This window comes from Carettochelys insculpta, chromosome 14 (assembly GCF_033958435.1).
Source record: "Carettochelys insculpta isolate YL-2023 chromosome 14, ASM3395843v1, whole genome shotgun sequence".
In the NCBI taxonomy this organism is placed as follows: Eukaryota; Metazoa; Chordata; order Testudines; family Carettochelyidae; genus Carettochelys; species Carettochelys insculpta.
In genome coordinates this window covers 18453963-18476543 of record NC_134150.1, presented here as the reverse complement: position 1 = coordinate 18476543, position 22581 = coordinate 18453963, and the positions used below count along the sequence as shown (strand labels likewise).

Sequence of the window (22581 nt, the reverse complement as noted above, 5' to 3'; positions counted from 1 at the left end):
CACCCACTACCCTAAGTGTGCAAGACCTGGTATGTTTGTTGTGATTTTTGAGAAACAATTGGAATTGGAACTTTGGAGGAACAATTTGAGGAACAATTGGAACTCCCATTTCCTTTTGTGCTTTGCAATATGCTAGGTATCATTTTCTCTTGTAAATTCTATATAAAACTAAGGAATATTTAACATTCATATATTAAACACAAGTGTTTTGGAATTATTTACTTAAATATCATGCAGTAAGTACATGAAGGCCTGAGTCAGGATCCAAATGTCCAGTGTGGTACAAACACACAAAAAGACACAATCCATGCCTTGAAATGTTAGCAATTTAACTTAAAATAAAACATTATAAATGGGTTATTAAATAGAAGGTAAGGGGCAGTAAAATGAGGATTAGGTAACCGTTACAAAATGTATGTGTACAACTTGAATTTCGTCTCTTTCTAAAATGTGAACTGTTTTTTTGTCTCCCTGTAGCGTCGATTCTGCTTTTTTCATTCTGAGTAATATTTTGATCCACTGATTTCAAAATCCAGTGTGATATTTTCAGAGTAAAATATTGCCCAGCCTGAGCAGAAGTCACAGAATCTGGCATCAGTTGACTATTATATTTAAACTGCTTTTTAGAAGAAAGAGAGCCCAGAACAGGAAATGTCGATGCAGTAACATTAACAATGGTTAACGCAAGATGCTAAACTTTATTTTTACTTTACAAGATACTTTATTTTTACCTGGATAATATAGGACAGTGCCAAGCCTTTTGCTGCAGTACTAATAAAAGAAGGGCTTACAGCAACAAACAATGCCACAACAAAGGTTACCACAGCCGAGGATATCTGTTCTAACCACAAACCAGCATAGTGCACAGTTAAACAACAGAAAATAGCTGCAGTTTTCATCATTTAGCATTTTAAACCTGGAATGAAAATAGATGAACATTTTTGATAATCTATGGCTACGTCTACACGTGTACGCTACATCGAAATAAGCTATTTCGAGGAATAACGTCTACACATCCTCCAGGGCTGGCAATGTCGACGTTCAACTTCGACGTTGGGCAGCACCACATCGAAATAGGCGCTGCGAGGGAATGTCTACACACCAAAGTAGCACACATCGAAATAAGGGTGCCAGGAACAGCTGCAGACAGGGTCACAGGGCCGACTCAATAGCAAGCCGCTCCCTTAAAGGGCCCCTCCCAGACACAGTTGCACTAAACAACACAAGATCCACAGAGCCGACAACTGGTTGCAGACCCTGTGCATGCAGCATGGATCCCCAGCTGCAGCAGCAGCAGCCAGAAGCCCTGGGCTAAGGGCTGCTGCACACGGTGACCATAGAGCCCCGCAGGGGCTGGAGATAGAGCGTCTCTCAACCCCTCAGCTGATGGCCGCCATGGCGGACCCTGCTATTTCGATGTTGCAGGACGCGGATCGGCTACACGTGCCCTACTTCGACGTTCAACTTCGAAGTAGGGCGCTATTCCCATCCCCTCATGGGGTTAGCGACTTCGACGTCTCGCCGCCTAATCTCGATTTCAACTTCGAAATAGCGCCCAACACGTGTAGCTGTGATGGGCGCTATTTCGAAGTTGGCGCCGCTACTTTGAAGTAGTGTGCACGTGTAGACGCGGCCTAAGAGAGGTTTTAACATGTAAACACAACTTCTATTCCTGCTCGTACAGTGTGGGCAATTTTTGATGGGGGGGGCCACTCTAAAACTTTGAAAAGTAGTCAAGGGGTGCCCTCTTCCATGATATGAAAGGAGGAGGTGTGGGGTCTAGGAAGGCGGTTAGGTGCAGATGGGATCTCAGGACAGGGGATTGTGGTGCAGGAGGTGGTGTGGGCTCCAGGAGGAGTTTGGGTGAAGGAGGTGGTTGAGATCTGGAGCAGGGGACTGGGGTTTGGGTTGTGACTTGAAGCATGGGACTGGGGTGCAGAAGGAGGGGGAAGAGGGTTTGGGTTATATGGGGTAGGGGGCAGAATTGGGAGGGGCAGAGGATAGGGAGTAGGGAGGGTCTGGGGTGCTAGAGGCAGGCTCTGGACAGGAGATTTAGCTGAGTGACTCCTGGCCAGCAGTCCAGCTGATTTCTCAGGCAGGCTCCTTGCATGTCCAGCTATGGCAGGGGCCATGTGTGACTATGAATAGACATGAGCCTGGTTGGGGGCAAGGATGGGGAGAGTATGGAGTGTTTCCAACAGGAAGCTCCTATTAGCCAGAAATCAGCCAAAGGGATTGTGCTGGGGGGTGGGGGCGGTGCATGAAGCCCTCCCCCCACCCCAGCTTTCATCTACTGAAAAACAAAGAGGGCTCTGAAGTCTGCTTGAAGCTCCCCATTGCATCCACAGGCTGAATCCAGGGGCTTTTCAGGGCCAGATTTGGCCCATGCTGTCTATTTTTTCTGGCCCTGTGCTAGTGAGTCGTTGATGTAGGCATTTTTATGATAGCCTTTGTACGTGTTCTATTTTACTTCAATATTATGCAAATACAGTTGAGTAAAACAGAAGATACCACAGCTCAGTATGAATTAGTCAAGACTTGGTTTATATTGCAACATTTTTCTAAAGGGAGGCTTCCAAAAATGCCATTCTCAGGGAAACAAATGGTCTGCTGCATCTGGACAAGACCCACAAACACTGTTTAGGTCAGACTGTGATGGCTAACCAACGTTCACGTGACATGATATAAAACACCATAGTCCTTGTCTATCATCAGCGCCATATTGTGCTTAACGTTGTATTAGTTAATCTGTGTCCAGTGTAGTCAGACTTATGGGGAGACCTTCCTTTTTCTAACTGTCAGACACAGGGAATATATGAGCTGCTCCTCGCCACTGCCTTCTTCCTGCCCCCTTTGAGACGGTTAACTTATGTGAGGGCAAACATAGGCACAGTCCCTGTTCTTCTCCCTCCCCCATGCAGAAACTGATTGTCCTTGTACCCTTAGCCATGGGCTAGGGACAGTCAAACTACTGACAGGATGGATAGATGGATATGAGACATTGGAAGTGGCAGCTTGTTTTGATAGACTGCTAGAAGCTGACAAGGCCCCTGGATTTATTCTTACAGCACCTAACAAGAAGGCACAGAGGGAAGGAGCCACTTGACTCCTGGCAATGACAAGTCACTGATCACAGAGAAAACACGTAAGATAAAAGCAGAAGACACACAGGGCAAGTGGGATCTTTCCTTTGGAATTTCAGGAACTTTAGTGTCTGAATTTTCAAGCAAGCTAAGAAGGGTTTGTCATGAGTTCTGGAAAATACAGCTGACATGGTTCACTCTGAGATGTGACAAATCAAATCCTAAAGATCTGTATGTGTGGATCTAAATCACTTTGGGAGCCCACCAGCAAGAACTCAGTACTTCTGGGCTTTTAATTCAGCTCTTATAAATTGCTAAAAACCTAAAGTAAAAGGTTGAACAATGCTCAGAAGTAGGCACCGAGATACGACATGCAGTGCTGTTTGTGATGGTCTTCTGAGGGTCCACGGTACAAACTAGAAGCATCACCATGGATTCTCATTTTAGGAAAATGAAAAGCTGCAGGAACATTGCTGTTCTGTATTGTAATAACAGAATGGTTTCGTCAGTGTCGCAGGGTGATTACATAGAAAGTACAAAAAGTCATTTCAGGAGATAGGAAGTAATAGGTGCCTATATAAGAAAAAGCCCCACATATAAAGCCTTTTCCTATGAAATCGGGACACCTGGTTAACCTAGAGTCACTGCATGTACAAGGCTACATTATGCACAATCAAGTAAAGAATAACAATCAAATGTTTTCTGTCCATATCAGAATGATGAACAAAATAAAAAAGATATATTTGTAATGTATACAACTTACTGGTTGATATCGTCTTCTTTTTTAGTATAAGCATGAATTACACTGAGACCTTGCACAGAAGAAGTAATGTGTGAGAACCAAGGAGACCTGCTAATATTTTCCATTCGTTTTAGTTCTCCGATGGCTCTCTGAAAAATTCTGCAACAAAATAAAAGCAAAATTGCATTGTACATGTTTATGTCAGTACATGGATGGTATACATCACTATTTAGTGGCTAAAGCTGGCGCTTTAACTCTTCAATTAAAGTCATTCTGGTTATTGCTGTTTCATTATTAGGGTGCTGATCTGTTAGAGAACATATTAGTTTAAAGTTGTGCAACATTCTGTCAGAAGGTTTTTGGCTTGCCCCCCCCCACCCCTCTGCCTACCTAGTGTTCCACAGGGGCTTTTCCCACTCTGCTCAGATGGCACTCCATCCAGGCAGTGGGCAAGCCCCTGACCCCATGGCTTGGCAGGAATGCTGGGCAGACAGAGCGGACACACCCCATGCATCAGCCCTGCATCCCGGCAGGAGCACCAGGCAGGCAGAGGAGGGCAAGCCCCCCATGTCCTGATCTGCCACACCCTAGCCTCAAGCAAGCTTCACAAACATCACTGTTGAGCACAGTATTAAATTGCTTGAAACTATAAAACTTATACTGTACAAGTACATAATGTCTTTTGTCTGTAAACAAAAAAAAATAAATAAAAAAGCCCCATCCCTGGAACCTAAAGCCCTCCCCATTTACATTAGTTCATATAGTGCAATTGAATTTGCTCAATATTGTTTCACTTAAAGCAGCATTTTTCAGGAGCATAACTACAATGTTAAGTAAGGAGTGACAGCAATCTGAACTGGAATCTCAGATGGTCTGAACCACAGGAGAGGGAGCAGCACCACGTTGCAGGAAGAATCCGTAATCCAGCGGGATTTTAGTTAGCTGGATGGCCACTTATCATCATGAGTGTGGCCAAATTTTGCATGGTCCCATAAAGTTTGTTTACAGCCACCAGTCCTGGTACTCAGAATTCTGTGTTGTTATTCACCTGTAATTTACCCCAACAGTCTTCTAAGAGCCCAGTAAGCAGTGGAAGTGTTGGAAATGCTGCTAGAAAAATTGACCACCTGTGGTCCAGCAAATTCTCTCATCCAGCGTTGGTCAGGTCGAGAGGGTGCTGGACAAGAGAGGTTCAACCAGTACTTCAACCAGTACTTTAAGACAACTGAGTAATCAGAAGGAACTGGATACTTAGTACTTAATGAAAATCAGGTCCTTTCTAGGCATCTCAGATTGGTCGCTTGGTCGCTTTTGAAAACCTTGGCTTTGTGTATTGTGCCTGCCCCTGCATTGAGGGGCCAGACATAATCTAGTCATTCATGTATATCATATTATTTCATTACTAATGCATTATGAGTACTGATATATGACAGTAGATTTTGAAAACTGAAAAAATAATACCATCTCCTCTACTTCCAGGTATAGATGGGAAGAGAAAATTACTTGCATCATGTGGCCAGAAAATGTGTATGGGAAGAAGAGACTAAGCACCAGCATCCCACTGAATGCCCATCCTCCAGGACTGGTCCTTGATGCTGATGCTTTGAGGATGTTGGTTTAAACTGTAGTCAAGGCTCCAAGGTTTCCCCATTGCTGGAGACTACCTAGCACAGGCTGAATTGGCGCATTTAAGGATACCTTGGCTATGTTCTCTCTTACCAGCCTGGTCTGTTTCTGTGGCTTTGGTCCTAATTGTAGACCAGTAGGTTGAGGTAAGGTTGTGTATAACTTGTGACTTCAGACTGAAGGCCCTGGACTATATTGGCAAAAGACAGGGCAAGCAAAAGCCTGGATTTACCCCCAGTATAAAAGGCAGAAAATATTTGCCAGCTTCCCAGTTTCCACTAGCTGTGCCTGCTTTACGAGATATTGACTTCTGTAGCTCTCACTCTCCAGTAAACCTTTACAAAAGTGAAGCTAAAGAACAGATGTACAGAACAACTACAATTGCTATTGGCAAGACTGCAAAGGTACTAAAATTCTTGAAATTGTTCTTAAACACCTAGCTCATCAACTTACTGAAAGAGAATAATAAAAATAATGGTTAGGACACCACTCCAATTAGGAGGAAAGGAAACACAATGGCTATTATGATTAGAACAGAGAGCACTATAAAAAACTGCTGCAAAAATTCTCTGTGTGAAATGGAAATCTCACGTCCAATTCATCCATATCCTTAGAAAAACGGTTCATTAGCCTGCCAGTGGGAGTTGTATCAAAAAACTCATTGGACGCCGAAAGATCTGGGGATAAAGAGGAAGAGCAGAATCAAATGACAGTCTTTGTCTTCTACAGTATTCCAAGTATGTATGGTAAAGTAAATACCAGTATAATCTGGATAAAATTTAAATAAGAGGAACATCAGAAAAAGTATTACAGCTTTTACAACGTTAGATAGTGTTGTAAAGCAGTATTTGAAAAGAAAATAAATATTTCTGAAGGGCTTATCCTGTTGTCATGATCACAACAAAAGAAATGTGCATGAAAATCAGAATGTTAAAAGGAGCACTTGCAGTAAGCTAGATAACCCCTGATTCATCAAGGTGCTTAAACGGGTGTCTGATTCAAAGCAGATGTTTGCAGTGTTGTAGTAGTGAATACTTCTCAATTTAATATTCAACTTGTATTCTTAGAGGCTATATCTACACTAGCACAAAACTTCAAAATGGCCATGCAAATGGCCATTTTGAAGATTACTAATGAGGTACTGAAATATATATTCAGTGCCTCATTAGCATGCCACCGGCCGTGGCTCTTCAAAATTGCTGCTTTTCGCTGCTGTGTGGCTCGTCCAGACAGGGGTCCTTTTTGACAGGACCCCGTCAACTTCAAAATCAGCAGATAGGAATAAGGGGATTTCGAAGTTGGCAGGGTCCTTTCGAAAAGGACCCCCCTTTGAAACCATGTGGCTGTGAAAAGCAGCAATTTTGAATAGCCATGGCTGGCGGCATGCAAATGATGCACTGAATATGCATTTCAGTGCCTTATTAGTAATCTTTGAAATGGCTATTTGCATGGCTGTTTCGAAGGTTTGTGCTAGTGTACACACAGCCAGAACTGAACATTTATGTAAGTACTTTGTTGAATCAAAAACTCATATAATATAGGGTCCTAGGACAGGTCACAGCAGATTAGACAAATGAACTAATATTTTTAAGAGCACCTAAGGGAGTACTAACGATCTGATTTCCCATGTGTGCTCAACACCTCTTCCCATTCCAGCCAAGGCCCCGCCCCTACTCCACCCATTCCTCCAAGGGCCCACCTCTGCACTTCCTCTTCCTGACACCTCTCTGCCTCAGCCCCTTCCCATTCCTTCCCTCCCTCACAAGCACGCCCGGCTCTTGCTCCTCCCCTTCCTGCTCCTTGTCCTGTCCTCCAGCACCAGACTCCTGCCTGCCACTGAACACCTGATCAGCAGCAGGCAGGAGACATTGGGGCAGGGGGCAGGGGGAGGAGGAGCATAGCTGCCACTGAGTGCCAAAACCCACAGGTTATTTTTTTCCATGTGTCTGCCAGCACTGGAGTACCCACAGGGTCAGTGTCTGTGCTTGGGCATTTTTGTGAAGCCCAGTAGGCAACTATGTGTATCGTTAGGCAACTAACTAAAAACCTCTGTCAATCTGACCCTAAGTAACTTCATCACTTATAAAAAATTGGATTTAGGTGCTTTTGAAAATTTCATCCTTTGGCCCTTAGATTCCAGTGCTTGGATTATTTTCAGATGGATTTAAATCCACATGTTACATGTGAACAATTTTTGTCCAGTAAAATGCCTTCAGCAGAGACCAATATCTGATGCTTCAGAGGAAGGTGAGAATCTTTATGGTGTTTCCATCCAATTGCACAGTGCTGGTGACCTGGCAGTTTCACTTGCTAGAATCATTTTAGGTCCAGGCTACAAGAAGTAATAGCTTGCATCTGTAGTCTTTTATCTGAGACACTTTAAGCACTTTGGGAGCATTAATTTAAGGAGGTGGGCATTATAATTCAATAGAGTAGCATGCACAAAATGTTCACAAACACTGCTCAAGGTCACACAATGAGGCAGCAGCTGACCTGGGAACAGAACCAATGATCTAGGCATCAATACTAACTGCTAATCTATTCTCTGTCTTTTTATGAGCTTATTATGGTAAATCTTCCCTAATAACAATTAAAGCAATGTATCTTCCACACCTTGTGCAATAAATTATCATGTAACACTGAAGAAGCCTTTAATGTTGTCTTTGTGAAAACAAACCCTTTGATGATGCTTAGGACAATCATGGTCACCATGCTCATTCCGTAGACTAATTGGTAAAAGTGTAGTCTGGGGTTATCCATGATGCTTCCCATGTCACAAATGGGATATTCTGTTTCATTATTCAGGATGCTGCAGTTTGTCTTTAAAGCAAATGTATAAAATACAGTGATTAAAATTTGAAAGCTTTACTGATAACATGACATAAAAGGATAAGGATAAAGGCAGAGGGACAACTTAAGTGCAGGAATACCCCATGGGGAGGGTGGGGAGGCTGACAGACTTGCTGAGCCCCTGGGCCTAGTGGCAGGAGGAGGGGAAAAGACTGGCTCCATGATCCAAGCAATGATTTTGGATGGCAGGGGCAGAGATGGGGCAGCCACACCTCAGAGCTGCTCAGACTGGATTTTCCGGTTTAAAATCCTATAGAATTTTGTAACAACAGTTCTCTGGCTCTGTTACACATAACCCTTCACCAGCTTCCTTTTTTTATATATTGTTTAAGTTCTATGAAAGTCATTTTTCATTCGACAGCTCCAGATTTGCCTACATCTTATCTTTAATTTCTTTTAACATCTTCTCCCATTCAAATTTGAATATAACCTTATTTTCATTCATTTTAAATTCTTCAGGACTTGTCTAGTTACCATGTATGTGTGTTTCACTTCCCTCCATTATATGGAATCGGAAGTGCTCAACTATATTTCATAGGACCTATATAGCTAGCTGTTAAAATAGAGTCTCCTTTTGTGAATATGATGGAGTCCTGTGCTTTGAGAGAAGAATCCACAGTCTATATTGTTAATATTAAATTTTAAATTATGGTGGTGAGGAATGTAGTGACAGGTATGATATATCTGGGTTCCACTTGTTACTCTAGTAATATGATTTGTTAAGTATAATGTGTGTCTGTAGTGTTATATAAAATGTAATAATTTTGCCTTCTGAAATCTGTAGGTGGGTTTTAAAACCTGCACTTGTGTATTTCAGCAGGCAGGCAGCCAGCCAGCCACTACAATCTAGAAGTCAGAGTTCTTACTCTCACTCTTGAAATGAAGCCAAGAATAAATCATTTATAGCCTTGACTTTATTTTTCCCAGTCCATTGTGTAAAGCTATGGAAAGAGAAATAGTATTGACAACGCAATTACTAGAAAGACAATGATTCTTAACTTTCCATGGAAATGGATTTCAGATAAGGAAAAGTAAAATCAAGATTTTAAAACAGCACTGTAGAGTTAAAAATTCAACTTTAATGCATTTTGTAGGCCTAATCCCTGTTTATAAAAATAGGGAGAAGTTACTCATTTTTGTGCAAAGTGATAGTTCTCCGAGATGTGTCCCTGCAGGTGCTCCACATAGGTATCGGTGCATCCCTGCGCTGTAGGTCAGAAGGTTTGCAGAGCAGTGCCTCTCCCCTTGTCCCCTGCTGCCATGTGCCAAACGTGCGCAGGAGCCAGCAGGTGATGTCACCACACTGAGGAGAGAGTGCGCAGCAGAGCCCTCCTCTGTCCCTTTTCTACCCACGGTTCTTATAGATGCCAAGTAGATGGGGAAGAAGGAAGGGTTGTGGGGCATCTGCAGAGACACATCTCGTAGAACTATTGCTACTGCATGAAAATGAGTAACTTCTCCTTCGAGTGCTCCCTGTGGGTGCTCCACGTAGGTGACTCTGTAGCAGTACCATTTGCTGGAGGTGGGTATTGGAGTATTTAATTAAAGTGATGTAAAACATCATCTGCAAGGCAACGGCAGGTATTGGCCCTTTCTGCAGTGCTTAATGCTTTCCAAACGTACAGTGTGAGAATCACATGGCCACTCTACAGTTGTCTACCAGAGAGACATTACTAAGGAAGGCAGTTGTTGCAGCCATTGCTCATGTCGCATGGGCTCTACTAGTCTGTGGTGGCTGCTTGCCTTTAAGTTGATATGCAGCATGAATGGAATCTGCAATCCATTCGGACAGGCATTGTGCCGAAACAGCCATTTCCGCACAGGGCCCTGACCATGCTACGAAGAGTTTGTCAGATTTCCTGTTTAGTTTGGTTCTCTCAAGGTAAAAAGCAAGTGCACAGCTAACATGAAGCAGATGCAATACAGCTTTCCTAGGACAGGAGTGAGGCTTAGGAAAAAAAGTAGGTAAGTATATAGGTTCATTTACATAAAAATCAGATATGACTTTGAGGAGAAACCTCAGGTGAGGCCTAAGTATCACCTTGTCTTTAGTTAAAATAGTAAAAGGTGGGTCAGCCAGGAGTGCTGTGATCACCAATAGTTGGCGTAGAACTCCTTGCCACAGTGCCTCTTTGGGGATGGGTTCTATTGCCCCTAAAGTAGGAAGCTTCTGTCCGTAGGAAGGGCTCATGAGATGGGTCACTGAAGAGGGATGGGATAGGGGGAAGCGTATTATATTGCCTATGCTGTTGTCTGCAGAAGGAATAGTTATGCTCCCTAGATCTACAGAAGGGAATGTACTTGGGCCTCTTGCTAGGAGGGGAATACATTCCCAATGTGTGGAGTGTTGTCCTGTAGTCTTTCATGGAATGCAAAATATTGTCAGTGGTGCTGGAGAACAGCTACTTCCTATCAAAGGGAGGTCTTCCACCCTTGACCGGATTTCACATGGAATGCCTGAAGATAAGAGCCATGCCACCCTGTGCATAACTATCACAATGGCCATGGCCATGGCCATGGCAGCTCTGTCAGCCATGTCCATTGCTGCCCGAAGAGCAGTTTCAGCAATTGAGAAACCATCCTTAACAATAGACCGCAGGATAGGGCATTTGGTGTCCAGCAGGTCTTACACCAGGTCTTGTACTTATTGTAGTTTGTATGGTCATAGTAGGCTAAAAGGGCAGTATAGTTTGCAGTGTGGTACTGTAGTGTAGATGAGGAGTATATCTTATGGCCAAAGGAATCTAATTGCTTATGCTCTCTACCAGTGTGAGTAGATTTGAACTGAGGATTCTTGGATCTGTGATTTACCAAATCCATAACTAAAGAATTGTGTTGTGGATGTGAAAAAAAGAAAATCCACACCCTTAGATGGAACAAAATACTTCCTATCTGCCCTCAACTGGTGGACAAGATAGAAGCTGGGACCTGTCCAGTGGAGGGTTCAAGGATTGTCTCATTAATAGGTAAGGCTATTTTGGGGAGTGCAGTTGGCTGCAGAATCATGAGCAGCCTATGCTGTTTATCTTGTACCTCCTTGTTAGCCGGTGGCCGGGTAATGTGCGGTGAGGTACCAACTATGCCCTTGTTACCATCCGAGTCTTTAACTGCGAGAGCACGGAGCTCGTCACTGAGGGCAGCGACAAGCCAGGCTGACGGATTCCCCTGGGTCCTAAACAACCCAGTTTTTTACTGCTGGAGCAGGGAGCTCCTAGTCCTCTCACCTATGGCCAGGCTGTGGTAACCAAATGGTTAAAGTTCTTTTTATTGTGCCGGCTGTGTTGCAGTGACAGAGAGTAACAGCAGTCACGCTTAGATCTTAACTAGTTACAAGTTTATTAAGCTACAGTTATAAGCGTGGGGTTACAAAAGGCTATTGTCTACTTCTTATATGCTAGCAGAGTACAGGTGTTAACAGGTTACGTTACAATCCAATACAAAGATATCTGTTACCATCTAACACAATATCTTAATACAACAACATCTAGTTACAGAGCTCTAATTCTTTATTTGTGTACACCAAAAAGGAGACCTTAATGTGGGTACATCTTACCCTCCTGGCGTCTCTCGATACCTGCGTAGCCAAGCCAGGATCGGTCACTCAATTCCGCGGAAAGACGAATACGAGGTTGGGCGTCCCCAGTTGTGGACCTCGGGAGGCAATCACCTGACCCGGCCAGCGGGTAGTTGGTGGGAATGCACTCAGAGTCAGCGTGCTGGTGGGCCCATCTTTATACCCCCTGGGTCACGTATTCTCTTTCTTATCTATGGTGCCAGATCGTACTGGTCTGTCTTTTGTGACACCAGTTTTTACAAGGGCAATTCTTACTTAATTTGCACTTGTAAGACAGGAGATAAAGAATTTGGGAGTACAGGACATTCTTTTACAAGGGCGGAGATTTCCCTTCTGGGATGGCTGTGTGGGTGCATCAAATCCATCAATGCCAGCTGGGGTAATTTCCTGAGGCCCCCCCTTATTGACAGTTAGCCTGCTAGCCCTCTATCTGTGTTTTCTGTTTCTCAGGGTCACGATGAGCCAGCACATCTGGGCCTCAGTGAGAGACATCAAAGACTGTGCTGTTTAACTGCTGTTCAGTGCCCCGTGTGCTCTGAGGCACCTTAGAGGGGAGACAAAAGCTGGTCTGTAGTGGGGAGATTTTGTCTGGCTACACTCCTGCAGGGTGATGTCCTGCGAGTGAGCAACCCTTTTAAAAACTTCTTGGAGGTGCTTTAGGTCATCAGTAGGAGGAGAGGGAGAAATCTGAAAAAACACCTCTTCTCATATAGACCTGGGACCCCTGGAAGAAGCCTAACAGTCTGAAGCTGTGTCTACACATGCACGCTACTTCGAAGTAGCGGCACTAACTTCGAAATAGCACCCATCACGGCTACACGTGTCGGGCGCTATTTCGAAGTTAACTTCGACATTAGGCGGCGAGACGTCGAAGTCGCTATCCTCATCAGGAGATGGGGATAGCGCCCTACTTCAACGTTCAACGTTGAAGTAGGGACCGTGTAGTCATTGCGCGTCCCACAACTTCGAAATAGTGGGGTCCGCCATGGCGGCCATCAGCTGAGGGGTTGAGAGACGCTCTCTCTTCAGCCCCTGCGGGGCTCTATGGTCACCGTGGGCAGCAGCCCTTAGCCCAGGGCTTCTGGCTGCTGCTGCTGCAGCTGGGGATCCGTGCTGCAGGCACAGGGTCTGCAACCAGTTGTCGGCTGTGTGGATCTTGTGTTGTTTAGTGCGAGTGTGTCTGGGAGGGGCCCTTTAAGGGAGCGGCTTGCTGTTGAGTCCGCCCTGTGACCCTGTCTGCAGCTGTTCCTGGCACCCTTATTTCGATGTGTGCTACTTTGGCGTGTAGACGTTCCCTTGCAGCGCCTATTTCGATGTGGTGCTGCGCAACATCGAAGTTGAACATCGACGTTGCCAGCCCTGGAGGACGTGTAGACGTTATTCATCGAAATAGCCTATTTCGATGTTGCTACATCGAAATAAGCTACTTCGATGTAGGCTTCACGTGTAGACGTAGCCTGAGTGAGGCAACTCCTCCATAACATTAGGAGCCATCTGGGAAATAATAGACAGAAGGTTAACCGGAGAGGAATATGACAACATCGTAGGAGGGTGCCAGGCATGTGCTCACGCTGAGGGGTCAGTATGCCTAGAGTGGCAAGTGTGGGATAACCATGGCCGATACACCTACCAGGCATCCCATGGACCCAGCTGCAATGGAAACTGGTGTTTGGGGCATGGCCATGGCTGATGTACCCAGAAAGGATGAGTCTGATAGGGATGGTCTCAATATGAATGACAGGATGGAGGCAAAAAAGCTGGTGAGTGTCTGCTACTGCCTTCAGATTGAGATGAAGGTGAAGGTGAGTGAGGGTCAGCATATGAGTTGCTAGCATGCCTGCACCCCCACAGAGTTCGGTGAAGACACAAATGGTGTTGAGTATAGTTGAAGGGTTTTGTGGATATGTCATGTTTTCCATTGTGCCTTCCTATGTCAAGCAGGTTGATCTGGCAGAGGTAGTAGGCAGTGCTGGTGGAGGCATGTGTTGCTTCTGAGGAGCAGGTGCCCCAGAGGTGCCCGTCAGTGTGGGTCACCCAGTCTCTTCCTCAGATCTCCTTGCTGAGGAAGACTTGTGTCTCTCTATGGTACCTGACATGGGTGGCATCAGAGAAAGTGAGACTCCCGGCAACTCAAATAGCAAGCGATCCAGTGAAGCTGTTGCAGCCTGGGAGCTTCTGTGAGGCGACGTAGCTACCCTATCTGAGGGCTTTTGCTGCACCCACACATCGTTTGGCAGGCCCCGGAATCTGAGGCACTTTTGCCAAAGTAGCACTTTTAAAGACACTTCACGTTCCTTACATGCCCTTGCCGGCACACCCTGGCAATGGGGGCACTTAGAAATGCTGTGGGATTCACCCAAGCACTCAAGGCATGAGGCATGCCTGTCAGACATGGGCATAGTGCCTCCAGAGGCATCACAGTTCCTCTCAGAGTCAGGCCTTGAAAAAGAGAAAAAAAAAAGTTGCTCTTTAAGAAAAAAGCCACAACAGCTGCTGCTTTTTTAAAGTTTTTCCTGAGGTAAAGATGGTTTAAAAATATATAACTGTTAAAATTATGAGGGAAAGGAGGGACGCTAAGCCCAAATTTTGAGATTTTTTTCAAACACGGAAAGAGCTGCTCTGCGTCTGTCCATAGCCGAGGAGGGTAGAAAAGGAACTGAGGAGAGCTGTGCTACACACTCCCTCCTCAGTGCAGTTGTCACCTCCTGGCTTCTGCGTATGCGTGGCACGCAGGGCGGGGTAAGGGAACTGCTCTGCAAAGCTACCGATCTACAGTGCAGGGACACACTGACACCCACGTGGAGCACCTTCAGGGAGCACTTGAAGGAAAACTGCAGATAGTGTGAGGACTTTTAAATCCTTGCTTATGAAGAATCTTAAATTTCATAAATTTAAGAGGGGAAAAATTCATATGTTTGTATTTTCAGGGAGACTATCAGAGAAATCTCTATTTTAAAAGAAGCAAATTTTAATCTTTTAATGATAACACCTTTCATGATTAAGAACCAATTTTACTTTTTTCCCCATAATGATATTTGTGTATATTTTGCATTTCTTTTAGCTTGAAGAATGAAAATAAATAGAACCCTTTTTGCTGGCAATTATGCTTCATTGTTCTGATGCACTAAACACAAAGGTACGAATACTGCTTGCTTACTTTGTAGAGCATTTTGAGATCTAGTGAAGAAAAGTAATAGAAAAGCTAGGTATTTATGATTTTTCTTATTGTATTACACTTTAGGGCTTGTAAACACTCATTGAACCCTTATACAAAAGCTGTTTTATGATGAAAAGCTGTGTAAAAGCTAGTTTTTTTCATTATCATTGTATTACAGTTTTGAGGTTGTAAACAAAGCATATTGAAACCTTAGACAAAAGCTGTTTTCATTTGTATTATGTTTTTATCATTAAAAAACCCAAACACATAAAGTTGAAAAACTGTCAGCTAGTCAGTCCCCTTTTATTTAGCGACAGGGAACATGTGCATCTCTGAAGCATTTTTGCAGTGCCATATTGGAACAAGATTTTACACTTGCCTAAATCTTACGTAGCTGCAGAGGCAACTAAACGGTAAAAATCTCTCTCCCAACCAGAAGTGCTGGAATCAGGAGTGCAGGGGGTATGTACACTTCAGTAGCCCATGGCTTGAAGTGGTTTCCATTATATAGAGTGTTCACAGTTTGGTTCAATGGCACTTAGCACCCTCACTTTACAAATTTCTTACACCCCTACCCCAAAAGTCTTTCATGACTGGGCTGGTAAAGTGGGAAGTCCATACACTGGACAGCAATGTTGTGTGGCAAGGGAGATAAGAGAGGGAACCTTTGTACCTCGGAAGTTCAGGGCCACTAGTTTTTCAGCTGGTGATGGCACAATTTAACTCTAAGTTATTTTTATCTGATGATATTGGGAAATATAGGTGTGATTTTGTTCCAGTAAAGCATGTACAACAATAGAGCACTCAAACTAATACAAATCAGTACATGATTTATGCCCACTTATTTATATTCATTGTGAAGAAATGTGAAGCAGTAAATCAGTCATAACATAGCTTTGAATTCCCAGCAAGTATGTTCTCAATGCATATATGATTCATTTGATTTTATACGGCATCCTTAACATGCATTTTCTCAGAGTCTTTACAGAGAGTTCCTTATATGGCAAAGGAAAAGTTTTTCAAATGAAATTTAAGGTACATGAACCATTGGGTTGGAAAAAGATGGCAGAGAATCCCAGATCCAGGGACCTACAACAGCATAAGTGAAAGATTAACTTCTGGAGGAGCACAAAATTGTAGAGCTGGAATGAGTGGGAGAGGAAGGAGATAGATAAATGTAGGGCTAAAGGGCTATTGTGGATAGAGTCCACTGTTATAAACCAAGAGGGCAGTGTTGGATTGGAATGGGCAGGAGGTTGCTGAAAATTGCAGGGGTGATGTGGGCCACTGACTTAGAAAAGTATGAACACAGCAAATGAAGGTGTGAGTGTAGTGCCAATAGGCATACTCCCACTAGCTGTACTTTAACTAGCCTGGGTAGCAATAGTAAAGATGGGGTGGTACAGGCTTCAGTGCAGGCTAGCCACCCAAGCTGAAACCCTGTGTAACACACTTGGGTTGTTAGCATCTGCTGAACCCTGTGCTGCTGCATCTTTACTACTGTTCTTACCCATGCTAGCTAGAGTGGTGATCACATGTTCATTTGCTCAAAGAGGGAGAAAAAAACCAGTCTGAGCACTGTGAATTTGAAAGAGCGCTGTGTTAACAGTGATGAATCATGACAGATAGCTGTGCTAGAATGATGAATCACAGAATCACAGAATCCTTGGGCTGGAAGAGAGTTTAGGATCAACCCTAACTAAATCATCCCAGCCAGGACTTTGTCAAGCCAGGACTTAAAAACTTCTTGGGGTGGAGATTCCATCGCCTCGCTAGGTAACAAGTAACAGAGAAGTAGCTGAGTTAGTCTGTATCTTCAAAAACAAGAAGAAGTCCTGTGGCACCTTATAGACTAACATATTTTGGAGCATAAGCTTTCGTGGGCAAAGACCTGCTTTGTCAGATGCATCTGATGAAGCAGGTCTTTGCCCACAAAAGCTTATGCTCCAAAATATCTGTAAGTCTATAAAGTGCCACAGGACTTCTTATTGTTTCTCTCTAGGTAATGCATTCCAGTGCTTTGCCACCCTCCTTGTGAAATAATTTTTCCTAATATCCAAACTACACCTCTCCCTCTGTAACTTGAGACCGTTGTTCCTTGTTCTGTCATCTGTCACTACTGAAAACAGCCTCTTTCCATACTCTTTAGAGCTCCCCTTCAGGAAGTTGAAGGCTGCTATCAAATTGCCCCTCACTCTTCTCTTTTGCAAACTAAATAACCCCAAGTACCTCAGCATCTCCTCATAGCTCATATGCTCTAACCCTCTAATCGTTTGTTGCCCTCCACTGAACCAATGTATCCACATCCTATCTATACTGGGGCACCCAGAACTGGATGCAATACTCCAGCTGTGGCCTCGCCAGTGCCAAATAGAGGGGAATAATAACTTCTCTATCTGCTGGAAATCCTTCTCCTAATACACCCCCAATATGTCATTAGCCTTCTTGTCAACAGTGGGTCCTTGTAGCCTCATATCTGGCCTCTCATCCACTGTAATCCCCAGGTCTTTTTCTGATGCACTGCTACTTAGCAAGTCGGTCCCCAGCCTGTAACAATGCTTGGGATTCTCCCATCCCAAGTGCAGGACTCTACACTTGTCCTTGTTGAACCACATCAGATTTCTTTTGGCCCAATCCTCCAATTTTTCTAGGTCCTATGCTGGACACTTTCAGAAGCACATTCAACTAAATTCAGGGGAAGGGACAGTGACCCGCTGACATTTAGGGAGAATATATTTTATGAAAACTGTATTAAAAGAACTGCAATTTAGATGGAAAACTATAAGAGAAATAAGAATTTCATCTGAAGCAGGGTTGGAAGGAAGTTGTGCAGCAACTGCCTTAATGCTATAGATGCTGGCATTGAGATTTATTACTGATATACTTGAAATGTATGTGTAATTCTGTTTTTAAATAGCAGAAATTTACAATTCAATTGTTACTTACCCCTGAACCCTGTTCTAGCCAGAAACTTAACTACCAGTTGCTGAAGGCTGAGCTGCAAATCATCAAAATAAAGAGAAATACAACAAAGGAAGACAGCATGAAACCTGAAAATGGAACAAAAAAAAGCAGATTAATAACTGATGATGTAAGAATATTTAAGTATACTCTATTCATATAAACTGTTTTGTTGCTTCTGAGCAACAGCTTTATTGTTTAATCCACATTTATTCTTCTCTTCGTATAGGTGCATAAATGCCATATACAAGAATGTGTGGATCTGGAGTTAAATCCTGAAGTCAAAGTGAGTTTTGCCCATGTAAAAACTGAGTAAGGACTTCAGAATTTAGCACACAGAAGAGCTGACTTTAATTGCTTTTGGTGTTTACCAGAATGGTGGCTTCTGCAATCCTTGCTCATATTAAGAAGCTCTTATTCAAACGAGCAGTCCCACTGTATAAAAAGTTAATTACTATCATTCAGAATTTGTAAATTCAGCAAATTAATGCTTGGGAAAACATACTTATGTACATATTAAAATATATGCACATTCACTGTACACACACATTCCATGAGTCTTACTGAATGAACCACCATTGAAATAGTGAATGTTTTGGGCCCATGAACCCATAAGGATTAAAAAGTCATATTTAGAATGTCATAAGTGTGCCTCTCTCTGTTAGGTATGAGACTGTATGCTTTTTTGCATGTATCGGATTTAAGATCAAACAGTTGTGTGTATACTTTTTCTGTGGCTAACCATAGGCCCAGAAAATATGTTTTATATCAGCAGGGTAAAATCTTAAGGGTAAAAATATGCATATATATTTAAATAAACGCAATTTCCTTTGTAATTGCAGGACTAGAAGTTGTTTTAAAGCAAAATGCAGTCTTGTATTCCACTTAGGAAGGAACAAAAGTTTGACACATACAAAATGGGAAATGACTGTCTAGGAAGGAGTATTGCAGAAAGGGATCTAGAGGTCATTGTGAACTACAAATTAAATATGAGTCAACAAAACCCCGCAAAAGCAAACATAATTCTGGGATGTATTAACAGGAGTGTTGCAAACGAGACATGAGAAGTAATTCTTTCACTCTGCTCTGCACTGATTAGGCTTCAAATGGAGTGTAGTGTCCCATTCTGGGCATCACATATCAGGAAAGATGGGGAGAAACTGAAGAATGACAATAATGATTAAAGGTTTAGAAAACGTGACCTATGAGGGAAGATTAAAAGAATTTGGTATGTGTAGTCTGGAAAAGAGAAGACTGAGAGGGGACATAACAGCTTTCAAGTACCTAAAAGGTTGGCACAAGCAGGAGAGAGAAAAAATATTCTCCTTGGCCTCTGATGATAGGACAAGAAGCAATGGGCTTAAATTGCAGTAAAGGAGGTTTAGGTTTGACATTGGGATAAACTTCCTCACTGTCACAGTCGGTAAGCAATGGAACGAGTTGCCCTAGGAGGTTGTAGAATCTCCATCATGGGAGATTTTTAAGAGCAGGTTAGACAAGCACCTGTCAGGGATGATTTAGTTGGTGCCTGGTCCCGCCATGAGTGCTGGGGACTAGACTTGATGTCTTCTTGAGGTTCCTTCCTGTTCTAGTATTCTATGATTCTTTGAAAAGCTCTCAAATTCCCTGGGAGTCTGTGGGTATGTAAATCTCAACCCGATCCAGACCTGAATTTCACCATAGACTTCTCTATCTAATGAGCTCGACCAAAACCCAGATGTCAGCTATTCCAAACTTTGATATATTGAAAATCCAGTCTTTATCCAAATTTTGTTTCTCAGGTGCCTCTGACTAGAATATTCTACATTTTCTCTCTAATAAATGAAAGAATGTCTTAAGTTATTACTCAGTTACTAACATATTTCTCTATAAAACCCAGTGATCTGCAATTCTAGATTAGCTCAGGAGATTACAACTGTTTTATGGTATGTTTAATGCTAATAAAATTAAAGCAGTAAACTCTAACAGGGACAGAGACTGAGCCAATCTGAAACCGAAATATATGAGTTTAGATTTAATGAAAAATATTGGAAAGGAATCCTAGTTTTAAAAATGGAAATATCAAAGAAAAATGCAAATTCAATATAAAGACATTTTTGCAGAATGTACCTCCAGATGCCTTAATGTTAGTGTGATAGGTTTTCCATGTCACTGAACCTTCTTGTTTTTCCTCTTTTTGAAAAAGTTGGTTTACAGGAGCTACCACATAAACAAAAAACTTACATTCATGTAAGAAAATTTTGACCCAATATATAAGAATCCTGGGTATGTTAAATCAAAATCAAAGACTCTATATGCTGATATATACAGATATGCACTTGTAGCTTCATAAGAAAATCTATGAAATTTATTCCTTCTTTTAAAGCATCCCTGCTGCCTCTGGATGCTTCCATATGGTAAGTAAATGCTCCCTCCAGTTTTGTAATGGTTTTTGAATGACTAGAAAATGATGCTGAGAATTAAAATATAAGTTACATGGATTTTTCTAAAAATGATCAATAGTGCCTAAGTTTGAATGCAAAACTCTATTGACAGTCTAGTTCTCCCTCCTCGTCCTTGACAGAACAGTATGCATGCTAAAGCAGACTAAGAAGCCAGAATTTTCTGCTCCACCTAAGGCAGTTATAAACCTGTACATATCACTGCACTGCTAATGTATAGAACCTGATGTGAAGGGAGAGTTTTTATAGCTAGAAAGTAGTTTGCTCTCTCTATTATTTAGAACATTTACAACATCCCTGTAACTTTCATTTGGCCCTGAAAGTGTCTTTTGTTTGCCTTAAGCCCATTATATTTCTTTGAAAGAATTTTAAAGTAAAACACAGCAGTTATTGAAAAAACAGTTCCTGACACTTTGGGTTGTACACATGACCAACTACTGTTTAGCATTAAAACTGTAATATTTGGTTCTACTGACAACTCTGGCTGGCAATTTAGCCAAGGTAACTTTCACTTCTTCATATTTGTGAATGATGTGCTTATAAGTGACAGTGTCAGCTACGCAAATGGAGGATCTGTATCTGTGCTTACAAGCTTCCATCTTACAGGACAGATAACAAAATGGGCTGTGTCCTATCTTTCCTACCTCTCCCCTGCACTTTTTTTTGGTCCACAATCCCTCTCTTCCACATGTTACATTTAATACATTTCAAAGTTGTTCGTATTCCTCCAACCAGGTTGAAAACATCTCTAAGCTTGTCTCACCCCACCAATATGGAAGGTGGTGGTAGCATGCCCTTACTGGAGGTCTCATTGGATCACTCACTCAGACTTACTACGTGTCCAGCACTGCCTCAGTTGCTCTAGAACAGAGTGGAAGCACAGTGGCCAGGCAAATGTGGGGATGCTTGTGCATTGTAACTTTCTAGGTTATTGTTCCAAAAGCAAGTTTTTAGCTGCCATTATTCTCAGTGTGGCATTTTTCACATATCTTAAATTAATCTAAAACTGTTTCAAGAAGTGCAGTTTCTGTCCATCAAGTCAGGAAAGGCAACTATATTATTATTTGTTTTGTAATAATGTCTAGGAGTCCAATTTGTGAGCCAACATTGTCTTTTACTGTACAAACCTAGCAGAAAGACAGATGTCATAGAGCCAATAATAAGTGCAGATAGGAATAGCTGAGGAACAGAAGCTACTTGGTGGATACAAAACATTTTGAATTCAATAGCGTCATTCAGATCATAAATCTATAATTAATTTACAATTAAATTCATTTAAAAAAACAGCAACTTGGAATAATACACAAGTGACTCTTCGTAGAATACCTGTGCTCTTTCTTCTCTGTAGGTCTCTCTCAGACTCCTTTGTGATGATTTCTTCAGACATAACAAAAGCTATGCATATGAAAGAACAATTAGTCTTTTTAAACAACCAAATACAGGCAATTCTGATTACTGTCTTAAATTATATTACCAGGATTTCCAACCCCTTCGTAAGAGCTTCTTGAGGAACTACTCTTATCCTGAATTTCACTCATTGGTTCTGTCACTGATTCAGACATAGTATTTTCTGTGTCCTGTAAAATAAGTGTGAAAATCTGAAATCCTGTTTTCAATATTCTAAGGCATGTGAAAGTGGAATATGTTTAATACTAAGTGTTACCTTTGCTTGCTCCATACAAAGGTTTTGAATTAGCTGAGCATAGCGTCCTTTTTCTTTCATTAAATCTTGGTGAGTTCCCCTTTCATGTATTTCTCCAATTTCTAATACAATGACTTCATCACAGAATTCTAAATACTACAGATTTATAAGAATGGGCCATTAATTCCATAAATGTTGTAACTGCATTGAAAATTAATGCATGTGCTTAGTGTTTTCAAACTGAATGATGGTAATTAATGGGTTTCATTTCACAGTTGGGAAAACTTCAGCAATCCTGAGTTAATTTGCTACATCCATACAGGTGACTATGCCTTTGTTTATGCAGCACAATTATATGTGTAAAGGAATTATTTTAAAATATGATTTTCCAATACAATTATTTTTAAAATATTCAGCCTCAAATACTAAAATAGCTTGTTCAGGTTCCACTGACCTTGATGATCTTCCCTTTAATGCAGCCAACAAAATGGATTCATTCCTTAAC

The 22581-nt window shown here is 42.2% G+C and overlaps 1 protein-coding gene across 1 annotated transcript in view; it reads right to left on the bottom strand.

Annotated features, from left to right (window-relative positions):
- ABCC11 (ATP binding cassette subfamily C member 11) overlaps positions 1-22581 on the bottom strand; it is a 92107-nt gene that overhangs the window by 40052 nt on the left and 29474 nt on the right. Inside the window, 13 exon segments of the mRNA XM_075009128.1 lie at positions 732-828; positions 830-916; positions 3847-3984; positions 5905-5938; positions 5941-6012; positions 6015-6128; positions 6211-6334; positions 8065-8271; positions 17979-18082; positions 20103-20192; positions 21761-21829; positions 21909-22011; positions 22098-22232. Coding sequence (XP_074865229.1) covers positions 732-828; positions 830-916; positions 3847-3984; positions 5905-5938; positions 5941-6012; positions 6015-6128; positions 6211-6334; positions 8065-8271; positions 17979-18082; positions 20103-20192; positions 21761-21829; positions 21909-22011; positions 22098-22232 — 1374 coding nt within the window.